Source organism: Crotalus tigris, unplaced genomic scaffold, assembly GCF_016545835.1.
Source record: "Crotalus tigris isolate CLP2741 ecotype Arizona unplaced genomic scaffold, ASM1654583v1 scf7180000024429.2167931701:2281839, whole genome shotgun sequence".
NCBI classification, from domain to species: Eukaryota; Metazoa; Chordata; class Lepidosauria; order Squamata; family Viperidae; genus Crotalus; species Crotalus tigris.
The window spans coordinates 1,297,423-1,315,062 of NW_024100596.1; the positions used below are offsets into that span (position 1 = coordinate 1,297,423).

Here is a 17,640-nt window from a genome sequence, read left to right on the forward strand (position 1 = left end):
CAGAATTCCTGAGCCAGCATGGCTCGGCTTGGAAACTCTCCCTTTTCCCTCAGCATGGCTGGCTCAGGAATTCTGGGAGTTGAAGTCCACGAGTCATAAAAGAGCCAACGTTGCCTACCCCTACCCTATTTGGTCCTACTTTGTTGCAGACAATACTTTGCAAACATGCTCATGATTGGAAGGTTCTTTTGGTGGCAGGTGTAAATAGATTCTGGGGGAACTGAGTACAGGAAATTCTTGACCACAACTGAGCCCAAAATTTCTGTTGTTAAGTGAGACATTTGTTAACTGATCTTGCCCCATTTTATGACCTTTCCTGCCACAGTTGTTAAGTGAATGACTGCGGTTGTTAAGCTAATAATACTGTTGTTAAGTGAATCTGGCTTCTCCATTGACTTTGCTTGTCAGAAGGTCGCAAAAGGGATCACATGACCTTGGGACACAGCAACGGTCATAAATATGAACCAGTTGCCAAGCATCTGAATTTTGATCATGTGATCCTGGGGATGCTGCAAAAGTCGTTAACTGTGAAAAACGATCACAAGTCACATTTTTTCAGTGCTGTTATAACTTTGAATGGTCACTAAATGAACTGTTGTAAGTCGAGGACTGTCTGTACTGATCTGGAGGGGCTAGAGTGGGTTCAGGGAAGAGCAGATAATGCAGAGGAATCAGGATGGCTCTCACTAAGGTGTCAAGGCTGGAGAAAAAAATGTGCCTGTCCCATTGCCTCTTCTTATTGTGCTTCATTTGAAGAACATCTCCAAAAGAGATGATGAAAATCCAAATCATAGAAGAAAGACTTAGCCAGCCAAAGAATCACAGTACTTTGGTAGCCTCCAACTTCCCACGGTTGCCTGAAGTGGGCAGCTGCTGTTGAGTCTTGCTGACTCAAGTCTTCACACATCAACTGAGACCGAAAGGGCAAGGGGTGAATCAGAGGACAACCTTGCCAGTTGCTGTCTGCTGATGTTGCTGCCTTCAAGGAAATCTTGCACCTTGGGCAAAAGAATGCAGCTGCCTGGCTTGGCTTCACCAAGAACTCCTCGACTCAAAAGCCCAAAGATTCCTCCTTGAGGTTCACCTTCCAACTCAGTGTGACTACTCAAGAGGCAAATCAGTGAGCCACTGGGAAGGAAGAGATACAAGGCAGAAAGGCGGCAGGTTCCAGTAACAATGTTCTTGCTTCAGGTTGCTAGAAATGTATGCTCTCTTCATCACCTCTTAGCTGGCTAGAGAAGAGAGGGCTGCAGGCTACCTCTTAGCCACAAAAGACCCCGTCTGGATGCTGGTCTTAGAACAAATGCCTTCCGAGTCCTTCTAAGGCGATGTTGGAAACAGGACGGGGGGGGGGATGAATGGCAAGAGAGGCTCACGAGACTGAGGACTTACCGGCTGCTTGCACCAGGCACAACTGGGGTGGGACTGAATGCACTCATGGCAGGAAGGCTGAGGCTGGCAGGATCCTGAAAAGGAAACACAAGCGACCACAATGAGGCCTGTCGTTCTCCCCACCAAGTCTTTCTTCCTCTCTTTCCTGTTCTCCCTTCCTCATTCTACTTTCCAAAAATCCATAAGGTTGCACAGACTCCATCTCCTTCTTTGGATTCACTTCCTAAAGAAGCCCTAAAGTGAGGATCTGTCAGGTGGCATTGGGCTGCCCATAGGATTTTCAATCTGTTAGTCAGCTAGTGGCAAGCTGAACTACCAAAGAATGGCCCTTCTAAGATGGCTGCCTGGCACTGTTTTGTATATATTTATGTTACATATTTATATAATTTATATCATAGGTGTGCGAGTAATTGGTTCATTCTAGGCTAAATCCTATAAGACAGTAAGTATAGGTTTGTCAGACAAAACCTTTTTCATTTTTCTCATCCTGGTATCTAGAAAGAGAAGAAGAAGAAGAAGAAGAAGAAGAAGAAGAAGAAGAAGAAGAAGAAGAAGAAGAAGAAGAAGAAGAAGAAGAAGAAGAAGAAGAAGAATAAGAAGAAGAAGAAGAAGAAGAAGAAGAAGAAGAAGAAGACGAAGAAGAAGAAGAAGAAGAAGAAGAAGAAGAAGAAGAAGAGGAGGAGGAGGAGGAGGAGGAGGAGGAGGAGGAGGAGGAGGAGGAGGAGGAGGAGGAGGAGGAGGAGGAGGAGGAGGGGGAGGGGGGGGGGAGTTGTTTCTGTCTTTCAGATGATTGAAAATAAAAGCTTAAATGATAACTGGGATAATTTAAATGAAAGCTTCCGGTCTACCCCAGGCGACAGGGTCCAGATTGCCAGTGAGTCTTGCAAGCAGAAATCTGCCTTTGAAAGGGTTTAATGATTTAGCATCCAAGCCACATAATAAATGAACTTATGACTTATTTATTTTTCCAGCGACTCTGGGTGGTGTGATGTATGTCTTAGTGGCCCATGGACAACAATTAGTGAGGTCTTCCACTAAAGTCTCCTTAGACTCGTTCCTAGATTCTCTAGACTTTCTCCTTTTCTGATTCTAAATTCCTCTCCCTCCAAATACAATAATAATGCAAAAGTTATCCTTAGCCAATAAATATGGCAATTACTCCAATTTGCCAACATTCTTTACTGATCATCTCTTTCAACATGACTTTCCATCTTGGAAGTCTCAAAGTCACCTGAACAAACAATGGAACAGGCCAGTATCATTGCATGGCGAGCAGTGAATCCAGAACCAATACATACAACAAAGTCAATATAGAACTGCAATATGGACAAAGTTTAGAACTTTTATCTCTCCACACGGGCCCCCACATTACCAGTCTCTGCTATCTTCTCCCCGCACGTCATTCCTTGGAGTGTAAGCAGAATCCCCAGACTCACAGTCCATCCATCAGAAAGCATTGCCTGGAAAGTAGTGGAAGGAAGGAGGAAACGAAAGGAAGGAAGAAAGAAAGGGAGTGAGGGAAAGAAAGAAAAGAAGACAAAGAGAGATTTTTTTTAAATGGCTTTCTTCCTCACCCAAAGAGCAAGATGTTAAGATCACTGTTGCAGTCAAAGCTTGGGGGAGGGTCTAAAATCTAGTGGTTGAACATGGGTTTTGCATATGAAAGTCCCAATCCATGGCACATCTAAAGGGTTGGGTTTTTTTTTTTTAAAGTATCAAAGTTTTGAAATAAAAATCTCTGCTAGAAAACCCAGAGGGACTTGCCAATAAAAGTTGACTATACTGGATTAAGCAGCCAAATTGTCCCATCCAAAGAGACTAAAGATATTCTGACTTGCTTGGCTTTATAAATATGATTTATAAATATAAAGGAACCCAATTTCAGGTAGCTTCTTAAGAATTTATCTATCCCATTTTGAGGTCCATGGATATATTTACAATCTGGAAATGCAAAGACTGGCAAGTTCTTGTGAATTCTCTCTTTCTCTTTCTCTGTGTTTCTCTTTCTTTTTCTTTGTGTTTCTCTCTCTCTCTCTCTCTCTCTCTCTCTCTCTCTCGCTCTCTCTCTCTCTCTCTCTCCTTCCCTCCCTCCTTCCCTTCCTCCCTCTCTCTCCCAATTGTTGCACACATACAATATTCTCTATGCTGCCACCCAGAATGCCATATTGTGAAAAAAAGCATTGAGCTAATGAGGTCAATTGCTATAGAATGGAAGGGTTTTTAGCACTGTTGCATCCTTTGTATGAATTCACTCACAATAGTGTCATATTCATGCTTATCATTGCCATATAATTTTAATAGCCACTGTACTTTACAGCCCTCTCTAAATGGTTTACACAGAGTCAGCCTTTTGCCCCCAACAATCTGCCCCCAACAGTCCTCATTTTATTGACCTCGGAAGGATGGAAACTGAGACAGCCTTGAGCCAGTCAGATCGAACTTCTGGCAGAGGGCAGAGTCAGCCTGAAATACTGTAATCTAATCACTGCACCACCCGGCTTGAATTTAATACACTGGGAAATTAATGAAATGATGCAAAACTGTATTTCAACATGTTTTTTTTTCTGCACAACCTAATGAGTCAAAATATACATTTTAAACAAGCAAGTGACTTGCCTGCTTTGAGTCATTTTCTTCATAGATAGAGTTAGGAAATATAATGGAAAGTTATTCTTATGACTTGGGTCAAAGCAAATCAAAGCTAAAAAATACTCCACCCTAACTGTTTCTACTCAAAGTATTTTTGGAAAGAAGTGATTTTTTTTCTCTCACAGATAACAATTAGCTAAATCGTTGCTCAACATTCCACAAAGCTGAAGTAGAAACAAAACAAAATTTAAAGTAAAATTAGGGGGGGGGGGGAAATCATATCAAAGCAACTAAAATATTCACCAGATTAATTTTTTTATTATTTTCTCCTCTGCGAAAATGCTGCATTTTCCCTAAAATACTATAGGGAACTGCTTTAAGAGCAACAAACATATTTAAGCACTTAAAAGATACAATTATCATCTGCTGAGTTGGCTTCTCTTCAGAGTTTCCAATACTCAGCCAGAAAAGTATTCCTTTTCCCTGTTTTATAAGGAACGCTGAAAAACACTTGGATATCTTTTGCAGTGCTTGAACTGCATGGATATATATGCTAAATAAAAGGTCTGTTACATAATTTATAACCTCACCAACCCCAAATTTATCAGTAAGAGAATTGTATTCTGCATATCAGGGATCACACTGTATTTAAAGTTCTTGTCCTAAGATTCAAAAATCAGATTAATAGAAACTATTTCTGGAATTGCCTCCACAACTATAAGCTTCTGGCTGGAAATGAAAACTTCTCTCATTTCCCATGAGCCACACTACCAAATTTTCAAATTTGTTACTTCAACATACCCATTTCTTTCCTTGAAAAAAAATTAGTCTAGCTGCATAGATATTAAGAATAATTTCTTAAAATTATTATTTCTTTGCCTTGCTAGGACTGCAAAACAGAAGAGAAATACAGAAATACAAGTTTTTAAAAAAAGGAAATTAAAAAATGAAAGAAGTTCAAGTCAAATAACAATTATTACAATTCTGTGAACATTGCTACAATTCTATGTTTAAACAATAAATTGAACCTCAGGTTTATATTGTCAAGTCTGTCTTTTTTTTACATCAAAAAAGATATAAAGGTACAAAATCAAAGGGTGCCACATTGTTCAGCCATTTTTGGCTACACAAATGTTTCTCTAGCAATAGTGGATGATCTTTTAAGCAACAGTCCAGGTATAGCATACATAAAATTCTATACTGAGGAATTTTAAATTTTTGGAGTATAGTTTAACACAATATTAGCATCTTTAACCTTTTATTTCTTTCTAAATATCTGATTCATGATAAAAAATATTCAACCACTGCAAGGCAACCAAGCCATGCCTATTAATGTATCTTCAAATTTATTTTATCTCCAAGATAAAAGTAACTAATCTTTTAAAACATATCCCGAGGGGTTCAATAAATCTGGAAAAAATATTTTGATAAATATTCAATTTTAAAATCATAGGAAATATATTTCACATTGTTAAAAATCTGAAGCCACAGATTGTTTAAAATGGGAAGTTCCAAGTCTATATCCCAGATTTTACATGAATTACCTATGTTTAATTGCATTAAGTTTTAAATTGTCAGTGAAACTGAATTGTTGACTTAATCTTTAAAAGAAAATTGCCTAGTATATTCAGAATTATTGGTTTCTGAGGTAAGCCAATGCATCTAGCCCAGAGAACCTAACGATATTCTACTCCATGTATTGCCATTCAGTTGTCTTTGGCAAATTATATAGATTTCATTTGTAACTTTTCAAAAGTTTTGAAAGTGCTATTAACGGTTAGCTGAACTGTTAACTACTTCTGGGATTTATTCATTTATTTATTTTAACTTATAATAATAATAATAATAATAGTAAAGTTGGAAGGGTCTTTGGAGGTCTTCTAGTCCAACCCCCTGGTCAGGCAGGAAACCCTATACTATTTCAGACAAATGGCTGTCCAGTCTCTTCTTAAAGACTTCCAGTGTTGGAGCATTCACTGCTTCTGGAGGCAGGTTGTTCCACTGGTTAATTGTTCTAACTGTCAGGAAGTTTCTCCTTAGTTCTAGGTTGCTTCTCTCCTTGCTTAGTTTCCACCCGTTGCTTCTTGTCCTGCCTTCAGGCGCCTTGGAAAATAGCTTGACTCCCTCTTCTTTGTGGCAGCCTTATTTATCTTATTTATATAGCTGGCCATCTCACAAGAAGTGATGGGCTGTGATAAAATGAAAGGGACATATCCTCTAAGAACAATTAGCATTTCAATATAGAAGACTATCCAGTTGCCCTAGGCACAGAGGTGAGAACCATTTCGTCAACATTACATTAATTTAAAAGCTTTCTCTTCAGCAATGCAGCCTCCTTGAGGATGAGGACCACCGTAGACCAATAAATGACTTCTCCTATCAGTCCCAACGCTGTTGTGTTTATAAAGGGGTATAAATAATTTGTCTGACTACTGATCAGAAGGAATTACAATTCAACCATTTTTCTCCAAGCTCTTTTAGAAGCAAACTCCCTCCCCCCAAAACCAGTCCAACTCTTATGAAAGCATGCTCATAAATTAATTCTCACTGTATTTTGTGAATCTTATCCATAGGTAAATATGCAAGTGTAAAAAAAAAGTGATTTAACAGCCGTCACTCACTTTTCCTGCCCCACCCTGCTCAACAGGAAATAATACAGTAGGCTGAATTTGTAAAAATCTATTTTAAAGGTAAAGGATTCTTTTAAATAAGGATGAAAGAAACAGATAACCTACAAAACCTGAAAGTGTAATAGATCTGTACAACATGAGGGACTATGTGGATTCTGTTTAAAGAGGGAGCCAATAAAGGATGCCAGTTGCGAAGAAAAAAGAATTAAATCAAAACTCTGGATTCTAAAATCCGGTTTTTGAAGCGAGTCAGAGAACCACAACTGTTTAGACATTGGTATATATACCTATGGAAGCAACCATATAGAGAACAAATAGAAACTTTAACCTTTAATAGAAAAATTAATCAGTGGAATGACTTGCTTCCAGATGTTATGGGTGTGCCATCACTGGAGGTCTTTTAGAAAAGATTGGACATCCATTTGTTTGAAATGGCATAGGCTCTCCTGCTTAAGCAGGGGCTTTGGACTAGATGACCTCCAAGGTCCCTTCCAACTCTGTTATTCTATTAAGTCCTTTCTGTCCTTTATTTATTTATTTATTTATTTTACTTATAAAGGACTTTACACTATGGCATGACAGTGCTTTTGTCATTAAAAAAAAAAACCCACACACTTTATCATTTAAACTGCTATGCTTTTGCCATTTAGTAGATAATAAATGAGCAATGGGGATTTAATTCATCTGAAACAGTGCAGAAATCTTTTACCTTGCCCAGCTTGGGAAATAATGCACCGTGTGGTTCTGAAGACTCTTTAAACACATGCCTAAAACCTCAGCTAAAACTGATTTTGATGTTAATTTCCGTTATATTTGGCTTTCCGATAAGTGTTTTGCTTGAGGTTAGTGGATAGTAACAAATGATACCACAGCTCACACCTGCTGTGGCATTAAAAACAGAGGGTTGGGGATATTTCCAGACCAAGAAGATTCAATATATAATGGGTTTGTTGTTTTTTTGAGGTCTGAAAATAAAACTTTAATTGTTGTTTGTATATATATTAATTTCTGATACAAAATATAACCATATATGCAGTTTTGTGTGGTTCTAGAGCCATTTTCAAATAGTCCTTTAAGAATTGCATCAAACTATTCACCTTTCACTACCTATTAGATTTAAAAAATTCTTTTCAAATAAATGTATACAAGATTATTATTTATTAAGATACTACAGATTCTGAAGTTCAATAATAATGCTTCAGGCAGAAAAACAGAAAAGGAAATATTTTAAATGATAATTAATTAACAGAGTCTACAGATTAAAAGACCTGGGAGAAAAATATAGAACAAAATAGAACAAAAAAGAGTTGATATGGTTAATTTATTATTAAACAGCCAGTTTGATGTGTTTAATGTTATATAGAATATTTTGTTCAACAAAAGGTTTGTTCTGTCCCTTTCTCTTTCTTCTCCCCCACCTGGTATTAGTTTACATCTTATGCCACTAGTTATAAAGTGCAAACACACATTGCTTGGGTATTGATTTTTACCTCTGTTGAAATTAATATATTTAAGCATACTATACATCCTTTAAAATCCCACTAGCCTTCAGAGATCATGCTTTCTGAATCCTACTCATTTTTAAAAGACTAATCTAATCTCGTGCCTCAAAATAAGATGGATCAACTCTCAGGTATGCTGGCTGGAAAATTTGGAAGTTGTTGTAAGCTCAGTGCATCTGGAGTTTGTGAGGTTAAGATGGTGACATAAATAGTAGATGAATAACCCAGAGTTACCTTATAGGGGAGATGGATGGCATAAAAATTTAAATAAATTAAATTCATGCTTTTTATGAAGGGCTTTTGATATCAAAAGCTTGGCTTTTTTTCTTAATTTGGACAATAGGGGCTTAGAACTGATGAAAGAATGATGATTAGTGAATATTCATGTAAAGTTGCTTTTATCATAAGATTTGTTCGTTGTAAGTCCCCTTGCCTCAGTTCATAAGATCAAGCATAAATGCTGAACTCCATCTTTGCCGTCCAAGAAACGAGGGATGGTCCCTTCTGAGATCCCTGCCCTGCCCACCTTCCTTCAGGAGACTCAACTGCCTCTTACCTGATAGTTGCCTGGCCTGTAGTTCTTCTTCCTGCCTGCCAAGGTCATTCCCGCATATCATTCCCGACAGTATCAAAAAATGTTTGGTAATGGTTAAATGAATAATAACACGTGCAGATGTACCACATTGGTTTTCCCCTCTTTGCACCTTAGCTTTTCTTTTAAACTTCCCTTCCACTCATTTGCTCTGTAGCTACTGAAAAAAAAATTCTAACTCAGTTGGGCTGTTTAAGGATTTATTGTTTGCCTCTTATGGATTTTCTCCTTTAAAAAGAATATTTCAGTGAGTAAACAAATTTAGGAGTTAGATCACAACAACACCAGCAGTGAACATTTCATAGATTTTGCAGCATGTTCACAGCTGTAGAAAAGAACTATGCATATAGGCAGAGTAATATGGAGCTTGATAGGGGAAGCTAAATCTTTCATCCAGTACTTCTACATAAAGAGTTTAACCTTATCACAGAGTATCAAGCATAACTGTCTACCTTCAGGCTATGGGAACTGTTGTATTGACAGCTAGTCTGTGGGAACTCAGAGCCTTCTTAATGTCCAAGACAAAAGTTTGTTACACAATTTGAAATGGTGAAGAATAAGGCAGGAGATTGTGGTTTTATTTGATGACCAACCAACAAATTGAACAACTTGTGTTGAGTGACTCTGATTGCCATAATGTCCAAAACATGTCAAAACCAGCACTACTTCATCTTTAGGAGAACTCTGCAGAATCATTTATGAATACAAGCATTTTATGGTGATGAAGGAAGTTTGAAATGGCCAGAGTATTTCCATCATTTACAATATTGTACATAAACAAACCAGAAAAACTAGAGGATCTTTTTTGTACACCATACAGTTTGCTTTTAATAAGATATGGAGATTGATATAGTGAGGAGATATAGAAAGATGGCATTGAAACTACAATTATTTCATTATTTAGCTATCCCCAAAATAAACACTATTCCATAATCATCAGAACTATTGGCTATTTTGAGCATTCCTGTTTGGGGTGACAGATGTTACCTTGTTTGCATAAAAAAGCCATCTTAGTGCCTAGATTTGTAATTGTAATAAGGTCTTCCCCTTGATGGGAAGATGTAGTGCTTTATTATTATTATTTGTGGATTAAGCTGCTCTATGATTTTACATGTTTACTTGATTGCCTTGGTCTGTTCGTATATGGTATAATTCTTGAAAATTCTCTGGAGTGAGGTCTTCTAGAAATTTCAGTAAAGGAAGCAAGAAAAAAGAAACCTCAAAATTCTGATTCAAGTGTCTTTTGTTTGACTAATAGTAAGAACACAACAGGATTTATTTCTGCTAAAACCAGAGAAACAAAGAAGTGGTGTTGAGTGACTAGTCCTTTTAAAGATGCTGGTTGTATTTAACAAAGTGTTTGAAAAGAATTCTCTTTCCTTACAAGCCAAACATTTCTTCAGAATAACATTTGGGACCTGTTGAGTTTGTCTCTATTTGGCTTACATTGACTAAATGATCAGAATTACAGTTTTCAAAGATGAACTTGCTTTCACAGAAATAGGCAGATTTGCTTAGCTGCATGTGGAGACATGGTGTGAAAAATAAAGATATGTCCTCTGTGAAATATTCATCTGTCTTCAGGGGACATCTTGCTTTTACTCAAACATTAGTTATTCATTTTACTTGATGTGTATGAAGTAATTTTATAGATAAGGGAGGGGATTAAGGATGTGGAAGGGCTTATGCTTCCATCATGCTATAGAGTTTTGTCCCATGTGATTTCAGAGTCACAGACCTCAGGGAGTAGATAACAGGAAAGAGAACAAGTAATTCTCAGTTTCCACCTATTGCTTCAAGATCAAAAGATCACAACTTCAAGATCAAAAGATCACATCTTCCATTTCGCCCATTTAATCATCCTATCACTTCAAAATCAGGATGATAAAATGAGGAACTTTGTGATTGGTTAACAACTACCCTAACCTCTTTCTATCCTTCCCTAAAACTGACACACAATGATAATAACCTCAGATAGATATCCATTTTTGAAAAAGGGTATTTCACTTTTCTTACAGCAGTTTTCATAAATAATGCTTCAGAATGCAAGTAGGGTGGTTTCTGTTGCCTATACATTTTTTCATTCTCAAAACATCTTCTCTGGGTTTTTTTTTTTTTTTTTTGGCTTCCACAGATTCAAATCATATCTCTGCCTTTTTTTTCTAAATATCTCCTGGGCTTTTACTGATTTTGATGATAGCAGGGACAGATTGGACATGGTCCACGTGACCATTCAAAATGCAATATATTTCATCTTTGTGTTACCAGGTTTAAAACAAATGAAATAATCTAGCAAATCCAGTTGTGGATTAGAACCCCGTAAAAGGTCAGGACAAGTTCCTGGTGATAAATATAGCAAGGTGGGCATTGCATGCTGACTCTGGCTGACTAACCTTGTAGAAGTCCAGAAGCCAAGCAGGGCTGGTTCTGGTTAGTCCTAAATGGGACTGCCAGGAAATACAAGGGCTGTAGGTAGTGATATAAGAGTTATACAGAATATAATCTCTCTTGGACTTGCAAACACGGGGGCAGCAGCACCAGGGTGAGGCGTATTAAAAAAGCAAGAAATGGCACTGTGATGCAAACCATGCCTCTTTTGTATGAGTGGGACTTGCACTACAATGCTACATCCCTCTCCTTGCTTTCTTTTCCAAAGCACCAGAAGGCAGGACAAGAAACAATGAATGGAAACTAATCAAAGAGAGAAGCAATCTAGAACTAAGGGGGATTTCCTAACAATGAGAACAATTAATCAGTGGAACAGCTTGCTTTCAGAAGTTATGGGTGCTCCATCATTGGAGGCTTTTAAGAAGAGACTGGACAGCCACTTGTCTGGAATGGGATAGGCTCTCTTGTTTGAGCAGGGTGGACCAGAAGACCTCCAAGGTCCCTTCCAACACTGTTATTCTATTCTGTTCTATTTCCTCCAGGGTCCTCCTTGTCACCTAATCCTTGCTCCAAGCCTTCAACAAAACAGATCATGGGGTAGGGCCACAACATCTGACCTGCAAAAACCCAGATTAGCTCATATTGCCGATCTCTTTTCTGCAATAGTAATAAACCAAGGGGCCTTGCATACTTGTATGGCCAAGTATAATAATAATATGGAAATTTGCATGCTTAAGCAGTAATATCTTCTGCATTATACATCTACATTATAATAATATAATAATTATAATAATTATTATTTATATCACATTGAAAAACTAAGTACAGAATAGTGAAGGAAATATCAATTAAATGAATAGAATAGAGTAGAGTAGAGTAGAGTAGAGTAGAGTAGAATAGAATAGAATAGAATAGAATAGAATAGAATAGAATAGAATAGAATAGAATAGAATAGAATAGCAGAGTTGGAAGAGTCCTTGGAGGTCTTCTAGTCCAACCCCCTGCTCAGGCAGAAAACCCTATACCAGGGGTAGGCAACTTTGGCTCTTTTATGACTCGTGGATTTCAACTCCCAGAATTCCTGAGCCAGCCATGCTGAGGGGAAAGGGAGAGGTTTCCATGCTAAATGAATTCCTGGCTCAGGAATTCTGGGAGTTGAAGTCCATGAGTCATAAAAGAGCCAAGGTTGCCTACCCCTGCCCTATACCATTTCAGACAAATGGTTATCCAGTCTCTTCTTAAAAACCTCCAATGTTGGAACACCTACAACGTCTGGAGGCAGGTGGTTCCACTGATTAATTGTTCTAACTGTCAGGAACTTTCTCCTTAGTTCTAGGTTGCTTCTCTCCTTGATTAGTTTCTGTCCATAGACATATTAAAAACCTAGGCAACTCTAATTCTAAGTGAATAGTGCACCATTAACCAAGTAACTTCTTTACAATAAATAACTAAGACCCTATAAAACCTAAATAGCAATATGTAGCTAATTAATTAAATTGAGAATGCAACCTGCACAACATGATTTGTAGCAATTTCTAATCATTGGTTTACTGAAAATAAAAGGATTTAGCTAAACTTAACCATTCTTAAGGAAAACATTAAACAGCATTAGACATGGTTAGTGGCATGTGAATAGGGTACCATCAGGAAATTCCATGGCTGTAAGAATAAATGAAGAATTTAAAAATACTGTCCTGCAGTGGCCCAGAAAGCATCATGGATGCTTCTGTGAATTTCCCAGCAGTTGCACCCAACTCAAAAGAGCTTTTACCTATTTAGTTCAAGACCTTGAAATACTTAGCTCTAATGCATGAACTAGAATAAATTATGGATAATTGCCCTGTCTGAATTAATATGTTTTATTTTCTTCCTTTAATCAGAGTTAGACAACATCTTGCTATTTGACACAGTACAACAGAGTTTCTCAACCCTGGCAACTTTAAGATATGTTGACTTCAACTCCCCAAATTCTCTAACTGGCTTTAGAAACTTTAGACATTCACATGTCTTAAAATTTCCAAGGTTGGGAAACCCTGCAGTAGAAGAAAAAGCAAGCTGAGATGCCTTGGGAAGAAACATAAGCTATATCACCACTCAGAAAAATCTCAGCTAAAAAGTTACCTTCTATTGTATGCAAATGTCTTTCTGTCTGTCTGTCTGTCTGTCTGTCTCTCTCTCTCTCTCTCTCTCTCTCTCTCTCTGTGTGTGTGTGTGTGTGTGTGTGTGTGTGTGTGTTAGGTTAGAAATATGCTTTTCCTACACCTACTCCTCTTTTTTTAAAAGGTAAGACAGTGGTACTTCCTAAAAGTAAAAGACATCCTAGAACTGGAAAGAAGCCATTGCATTGTATTAAATTAATTCTAAGCAATAAATCAATAAACAAAAAATCAATGAAGAATCTGGATATTTCCAAAGAAAAGATCTGCTTCTCACTTTACATTTTAAAACTTGAAATAGAACAGCAGTTCTATTTCCACTACCAGTTAGTAAAAACACACAGCCCAGCCTCCAGCTGCAGGGGTTTCCTGGAGTGTTGGATGGATTGGGGCTCTGATGAACAAAGGTAGTCATTGAGCCCTTTGTATATTCCACAGAACTTAGCACAACTAAGCTAAAGAACTGTTGATGCAGGCTGAGCATTGAAAGAATAGATACAGGAAATGTAAGCATCCAGTTTGATTGTGAAAACAGTCACAGCTTCCCTTCATAGGAGATCTTTGAAAAATGACAGGAAAACAACAGCAAATGTAGAGAACAGAAATGAATTTGCACAAAAACCACACACATACATACAGACATAGACATCCAACTACTCACACATACACACCCACCCACACACAACAATAGAAGATAACGTAGCTGATTGGGCCTTATAGGCCCACCTAATGGGAAACAATATCAGAGTAACTTATTTAAAAAGTGTACTATGTAAATATAGTATATACTGTTCATTATAGAAAAAACTGGATTTGGACTTAGGCACTTTATCAATAAATATATTTGATATACATATATAATCTATCCCCTGAAGTTTGGCAGGCTTCCACCTATTCATTGATTCATTTGTTCATTGACTGACTGACTGACTGACTGACTGACTGATTCATTCATTCATTCATTCAATTTCTATAGCCAACTCTATCAAGTGATTCTGGGCAACTTACAATTTTAAAATTCTAAAACAATTAAAAACAATAAAAATAGTAAAACATCCAGAATTTAAGGTTTTGAAGATCATTGGGAGAAGATTGAATAATTGTATATTAGAATTGATTTTTTATTGCGTTATATTTTATAATTGGTTATGTTCTATAGCTTTTAATGTGACTTTGTATGTCTTTTAATTTTTGATTGGGAGATGCCCAGAAAGGATGGACAGCTATATAAATGTTTTAAATAAATAAATAATATTATGTTTTATTATCTGGCCACAGGACCAGTGTAGTGGGTTAGTGGTGAAGGTGCTGTCTTTCTACTAGGAAGGTTGAGAGTTCAAATCTAGGTAGTGGCAGATGTTTCTCTCTTAGGGTGCAAAGAAAAAATATCTGCTGTGAACTCCATGTAGGCATCAGGTAGGGTGTCCAACCAGTAAACACTCAGTTTAACTATCCAGTTACCCTGACCTTACCCTGAATTAAGGGACTACTACTTCTTTTTTTGTAAATAAAAAAATAAAAAATGAGGTGACAATAACATAATACTTTATTTGCAAATTGTAAATAACCAAGCTCTGGTTTAGTTCTTATGATTTCTTAATTTTATTTTTATATTTATGTTTATATTACTTTGTAAGTTGCCTAATCAGTGAGGTGGGCATCATATAAATCTAATAAATTAAATTTTAAAAATCACAATAAAATCAAAAAGACAAATGCAGCGTTTTATCCATCAAAACTACTGTACATTAGAGAAATTGATGACATTCCAGAGATAATGAGGATTTGATAATTTTTAGCAGCCTAAACACCTATGGTTTGTATGAAGAGTTTCAGAATTAATATTTAAATGAAGCTACCCCTTTAATTTATAGCCCTAAGAATGTGAGAAAATTGCAGGGCAGGATTCAGGTTGGGGGATATTGCTTGTGTGTTTTTCAACAATTGTTGAGATGCATTGTTCAGAGTTTGGTGTGAGAATTTGACACTTAAATAATTCTGTACCATGTTTTTTTTTTCCCTGAGGACTAGAACTCAGAATCTTTCCATTTTCCTCAATCTCAGCAAAATCATTCAAATTTTGGGTAGATGTTTCCCTGTTGCTCTTATTAATTAATTGGAAGTGGAAAAAAATGTGTACTGTTACAAACCAGCTTCAGATCAGTCTCTTCCCAATCCTACTAATGCACAGTGTATGTCATTACTGTAGATAGGCGTATATTCTATAAACACGGAGGCTCCTTTTCAGAAATCAACCATTTATAGAGTTGGAAAGCTGAGTAATTCTTTAAAATATTCATACATATTTTTAAGTATAAGGGTGTTGACACTGTCCCTGTAACCTCAGACTTTTTCATTCTTAAACACCAAAGTCGAAAAGTGTGACATGCCAAGAGGAAGAGAAAGTGGCTGGGTGGGGAGGGAAGGGGAGGGGATGGGGACAGATTTACAGTAAGGTGAATAATTCATCGGCATGTACTTCCCTTACTTCTTTGGACCCCACTGTGTGACTGCCAGCTACTGCCCAGTGTGACTGTGCCATTAACTGCCGTGAGCACATATCAGCCCTTCCCGGAGTATTGGTGGTGTTTTTTTAGAAGAAAAACACTGTCAAAAATTCATTTTTGGTTTTCTCACATAGTGATGCCCTTCAAAAGTAGTACAAACGCCAACCTACAGCAGACAACCGTTACATTGAGTTCTCCTCTTCTTGTTCACAATCTGAGATAACAAAAAAAAAACCCTTGCAAATAAAAACATATAAACAGGCCAGAATTACAAGGAGAACTTACCACATTCCACCCCTTGGTGAACCTGGTCATAAGAGCTGCTTGGGACGGAGGGATCTCCCTGGACAGGGCGAGGAACAGCCTTAAGTTTTGTTTCCTAGTTTAAAGGAGCAGTAACAGAGTTGATCAGAGACTTCCTCCAGCTGTTCTCAGTTCTGCTGGTGCATTTATCTTTCCTTATCTTCTATGGGCTGAGAAGAAAGCAAGAGAGGTCATGCAGAGGGACAGCCCCTGCTCTTGAACCAGCTCCACAGAGGGAGCTAAGAGCTGAGCAGAGAGCAAGAAAGAGTTGGTGATGCGGGGAGGTTGAACAGATGAAGCTTTTCACGGCAAGGGGAGAAGCATGACTTATCAAAGCCCCATACTACCTATCTTTCCCAATCTGCAGTCCTGCAGTTTAGCAATGCTGCTGGGAATATGCACATCTGGAGGAAATCAAGAAAGCACTTAGCTAAGGATCAGCTAAGGATCACATGGGGCTACCCTGTTTTTTAAAAGACAGGCAACAGAGTGGTAAAATTTTAGGTTGTGAAAAGCTTTGCCTGTTGAATAGCAGTCTGTCACTGGAAAATGTTGAGGATAATCTATCAAATCCACCTAGAGGCTTATAATGCAGAATAGCTTTCTACTCTTCCTAGAAATATCATCAAACCTCTCCACAGCTTCAACCGTTACATTCAGTGTATCACCCGTCCTTCCCCCAGAAAATTTATCTGCCTACTTCAAAAGAACTAAACAATTTTAGAAAATGAGAAAGCTGGGGCTATATTTATGGCAATTACCATGACAAGAAGCAATACTTGATTTTTACCATCTGATTATAAAAAAATCAACCCCACATGTTTCCTAAAAACTGCCCCACTCAGCCACTGTGACCATCTCAGTTGTGCCTATGTACAATTACCTCATTTTTATTTCATCTTTATTATAGTCTTTGGGGGGGCAGGGGGAATGATACACCCTTAATTGTTCCAATATGGAAGATATTTCTTTTAAAAAACCACATAAAGGGCATCACTATTCAGATCTGCCTTAATGCCACACAATGGGTTTGTATTCAGAAGTATGTTTATTTTTATTAATTAATTTGTTAGCTTTACCTATTTATCTTTAGGAGCTCAAGGTGGGCATATAGCCAATTTGATCTAGTGGCTAAGGCACCAGACTAGAAACTGGGAGAGCATGAGTTCAAGGGCTGCCCATGACCCACCCAGCTGGATGACCTTGGGCCAGTCACTCTCTCTCAGCCCAACCCACCTCACAGCCTTGTTGTGGGGAAAATAGGAGGACAAAACGTGTGTTCGATACGTTTGCCACCTTGACTTATTTGTAAAAATAATAAAAGCAGGATATAAATAAATGAAATAAATAAAATAAAATTTTCCTTAACAAGGTAGGTTGAACTGAGTGACTGCTCCAAAATTCCGCAGTAAGCCCCCATGGCTGAGGGTAAACCAAACCTGTGTCTCTCTGGTGTCATTTTAACACTTTTTAAAAAAAATGATTAATTTTTATTAAAAGAAAATTTTACAAAAATTTTAAAAAGAACAGAATCATAAAAAAATGAAAAATTGTAAAAAGACCAAGATTCTAAAGCAGTGG

At 37.5% G+C, this 17,640-nt stretch overlaps 1 protein-coding gene across 3 annotated transcripts in view; it reads right to left on the reverse strand.

Annotated features, from left to right (window-relative positions):
• ITGB7 (integrin subunit beta 7) overlaps positions 1–16,404 on the reverse strand; it is a 58,897-nt gene extending 42,493 nt beyond the window's left edge. The window contains exons 1-3 of one of the 3 annotated variants that reach the window (XM_039330574.1): positions 16,042–16,404; positions 2,765–2,852; positions 1,393–1,466 (exon numbers count right to left, since the gene is read on the reverse strand). In XM_039330574.1, the coding sequence (XP_039186508.1) occupies positions 1,393–1,466; positions 2,765–2,852; positions 16,042–16,071 (192 nt within the window). In that variant the 5' untranslated portion in view covers positions 16,072–16,404. Of the gene's footprint in view, positions 1–1,392; positions 1,467–2,764; positions 2,853–7,320; positions 7,337–16,041 lie in introns of those variants that run through there. The other 2 variants (XM_039330572.1, XM_039330573.1) reach the window with 2 other exon arrangements.
• Positions 16,405–17,640: the final 1,236 nt, after the last annotated feature.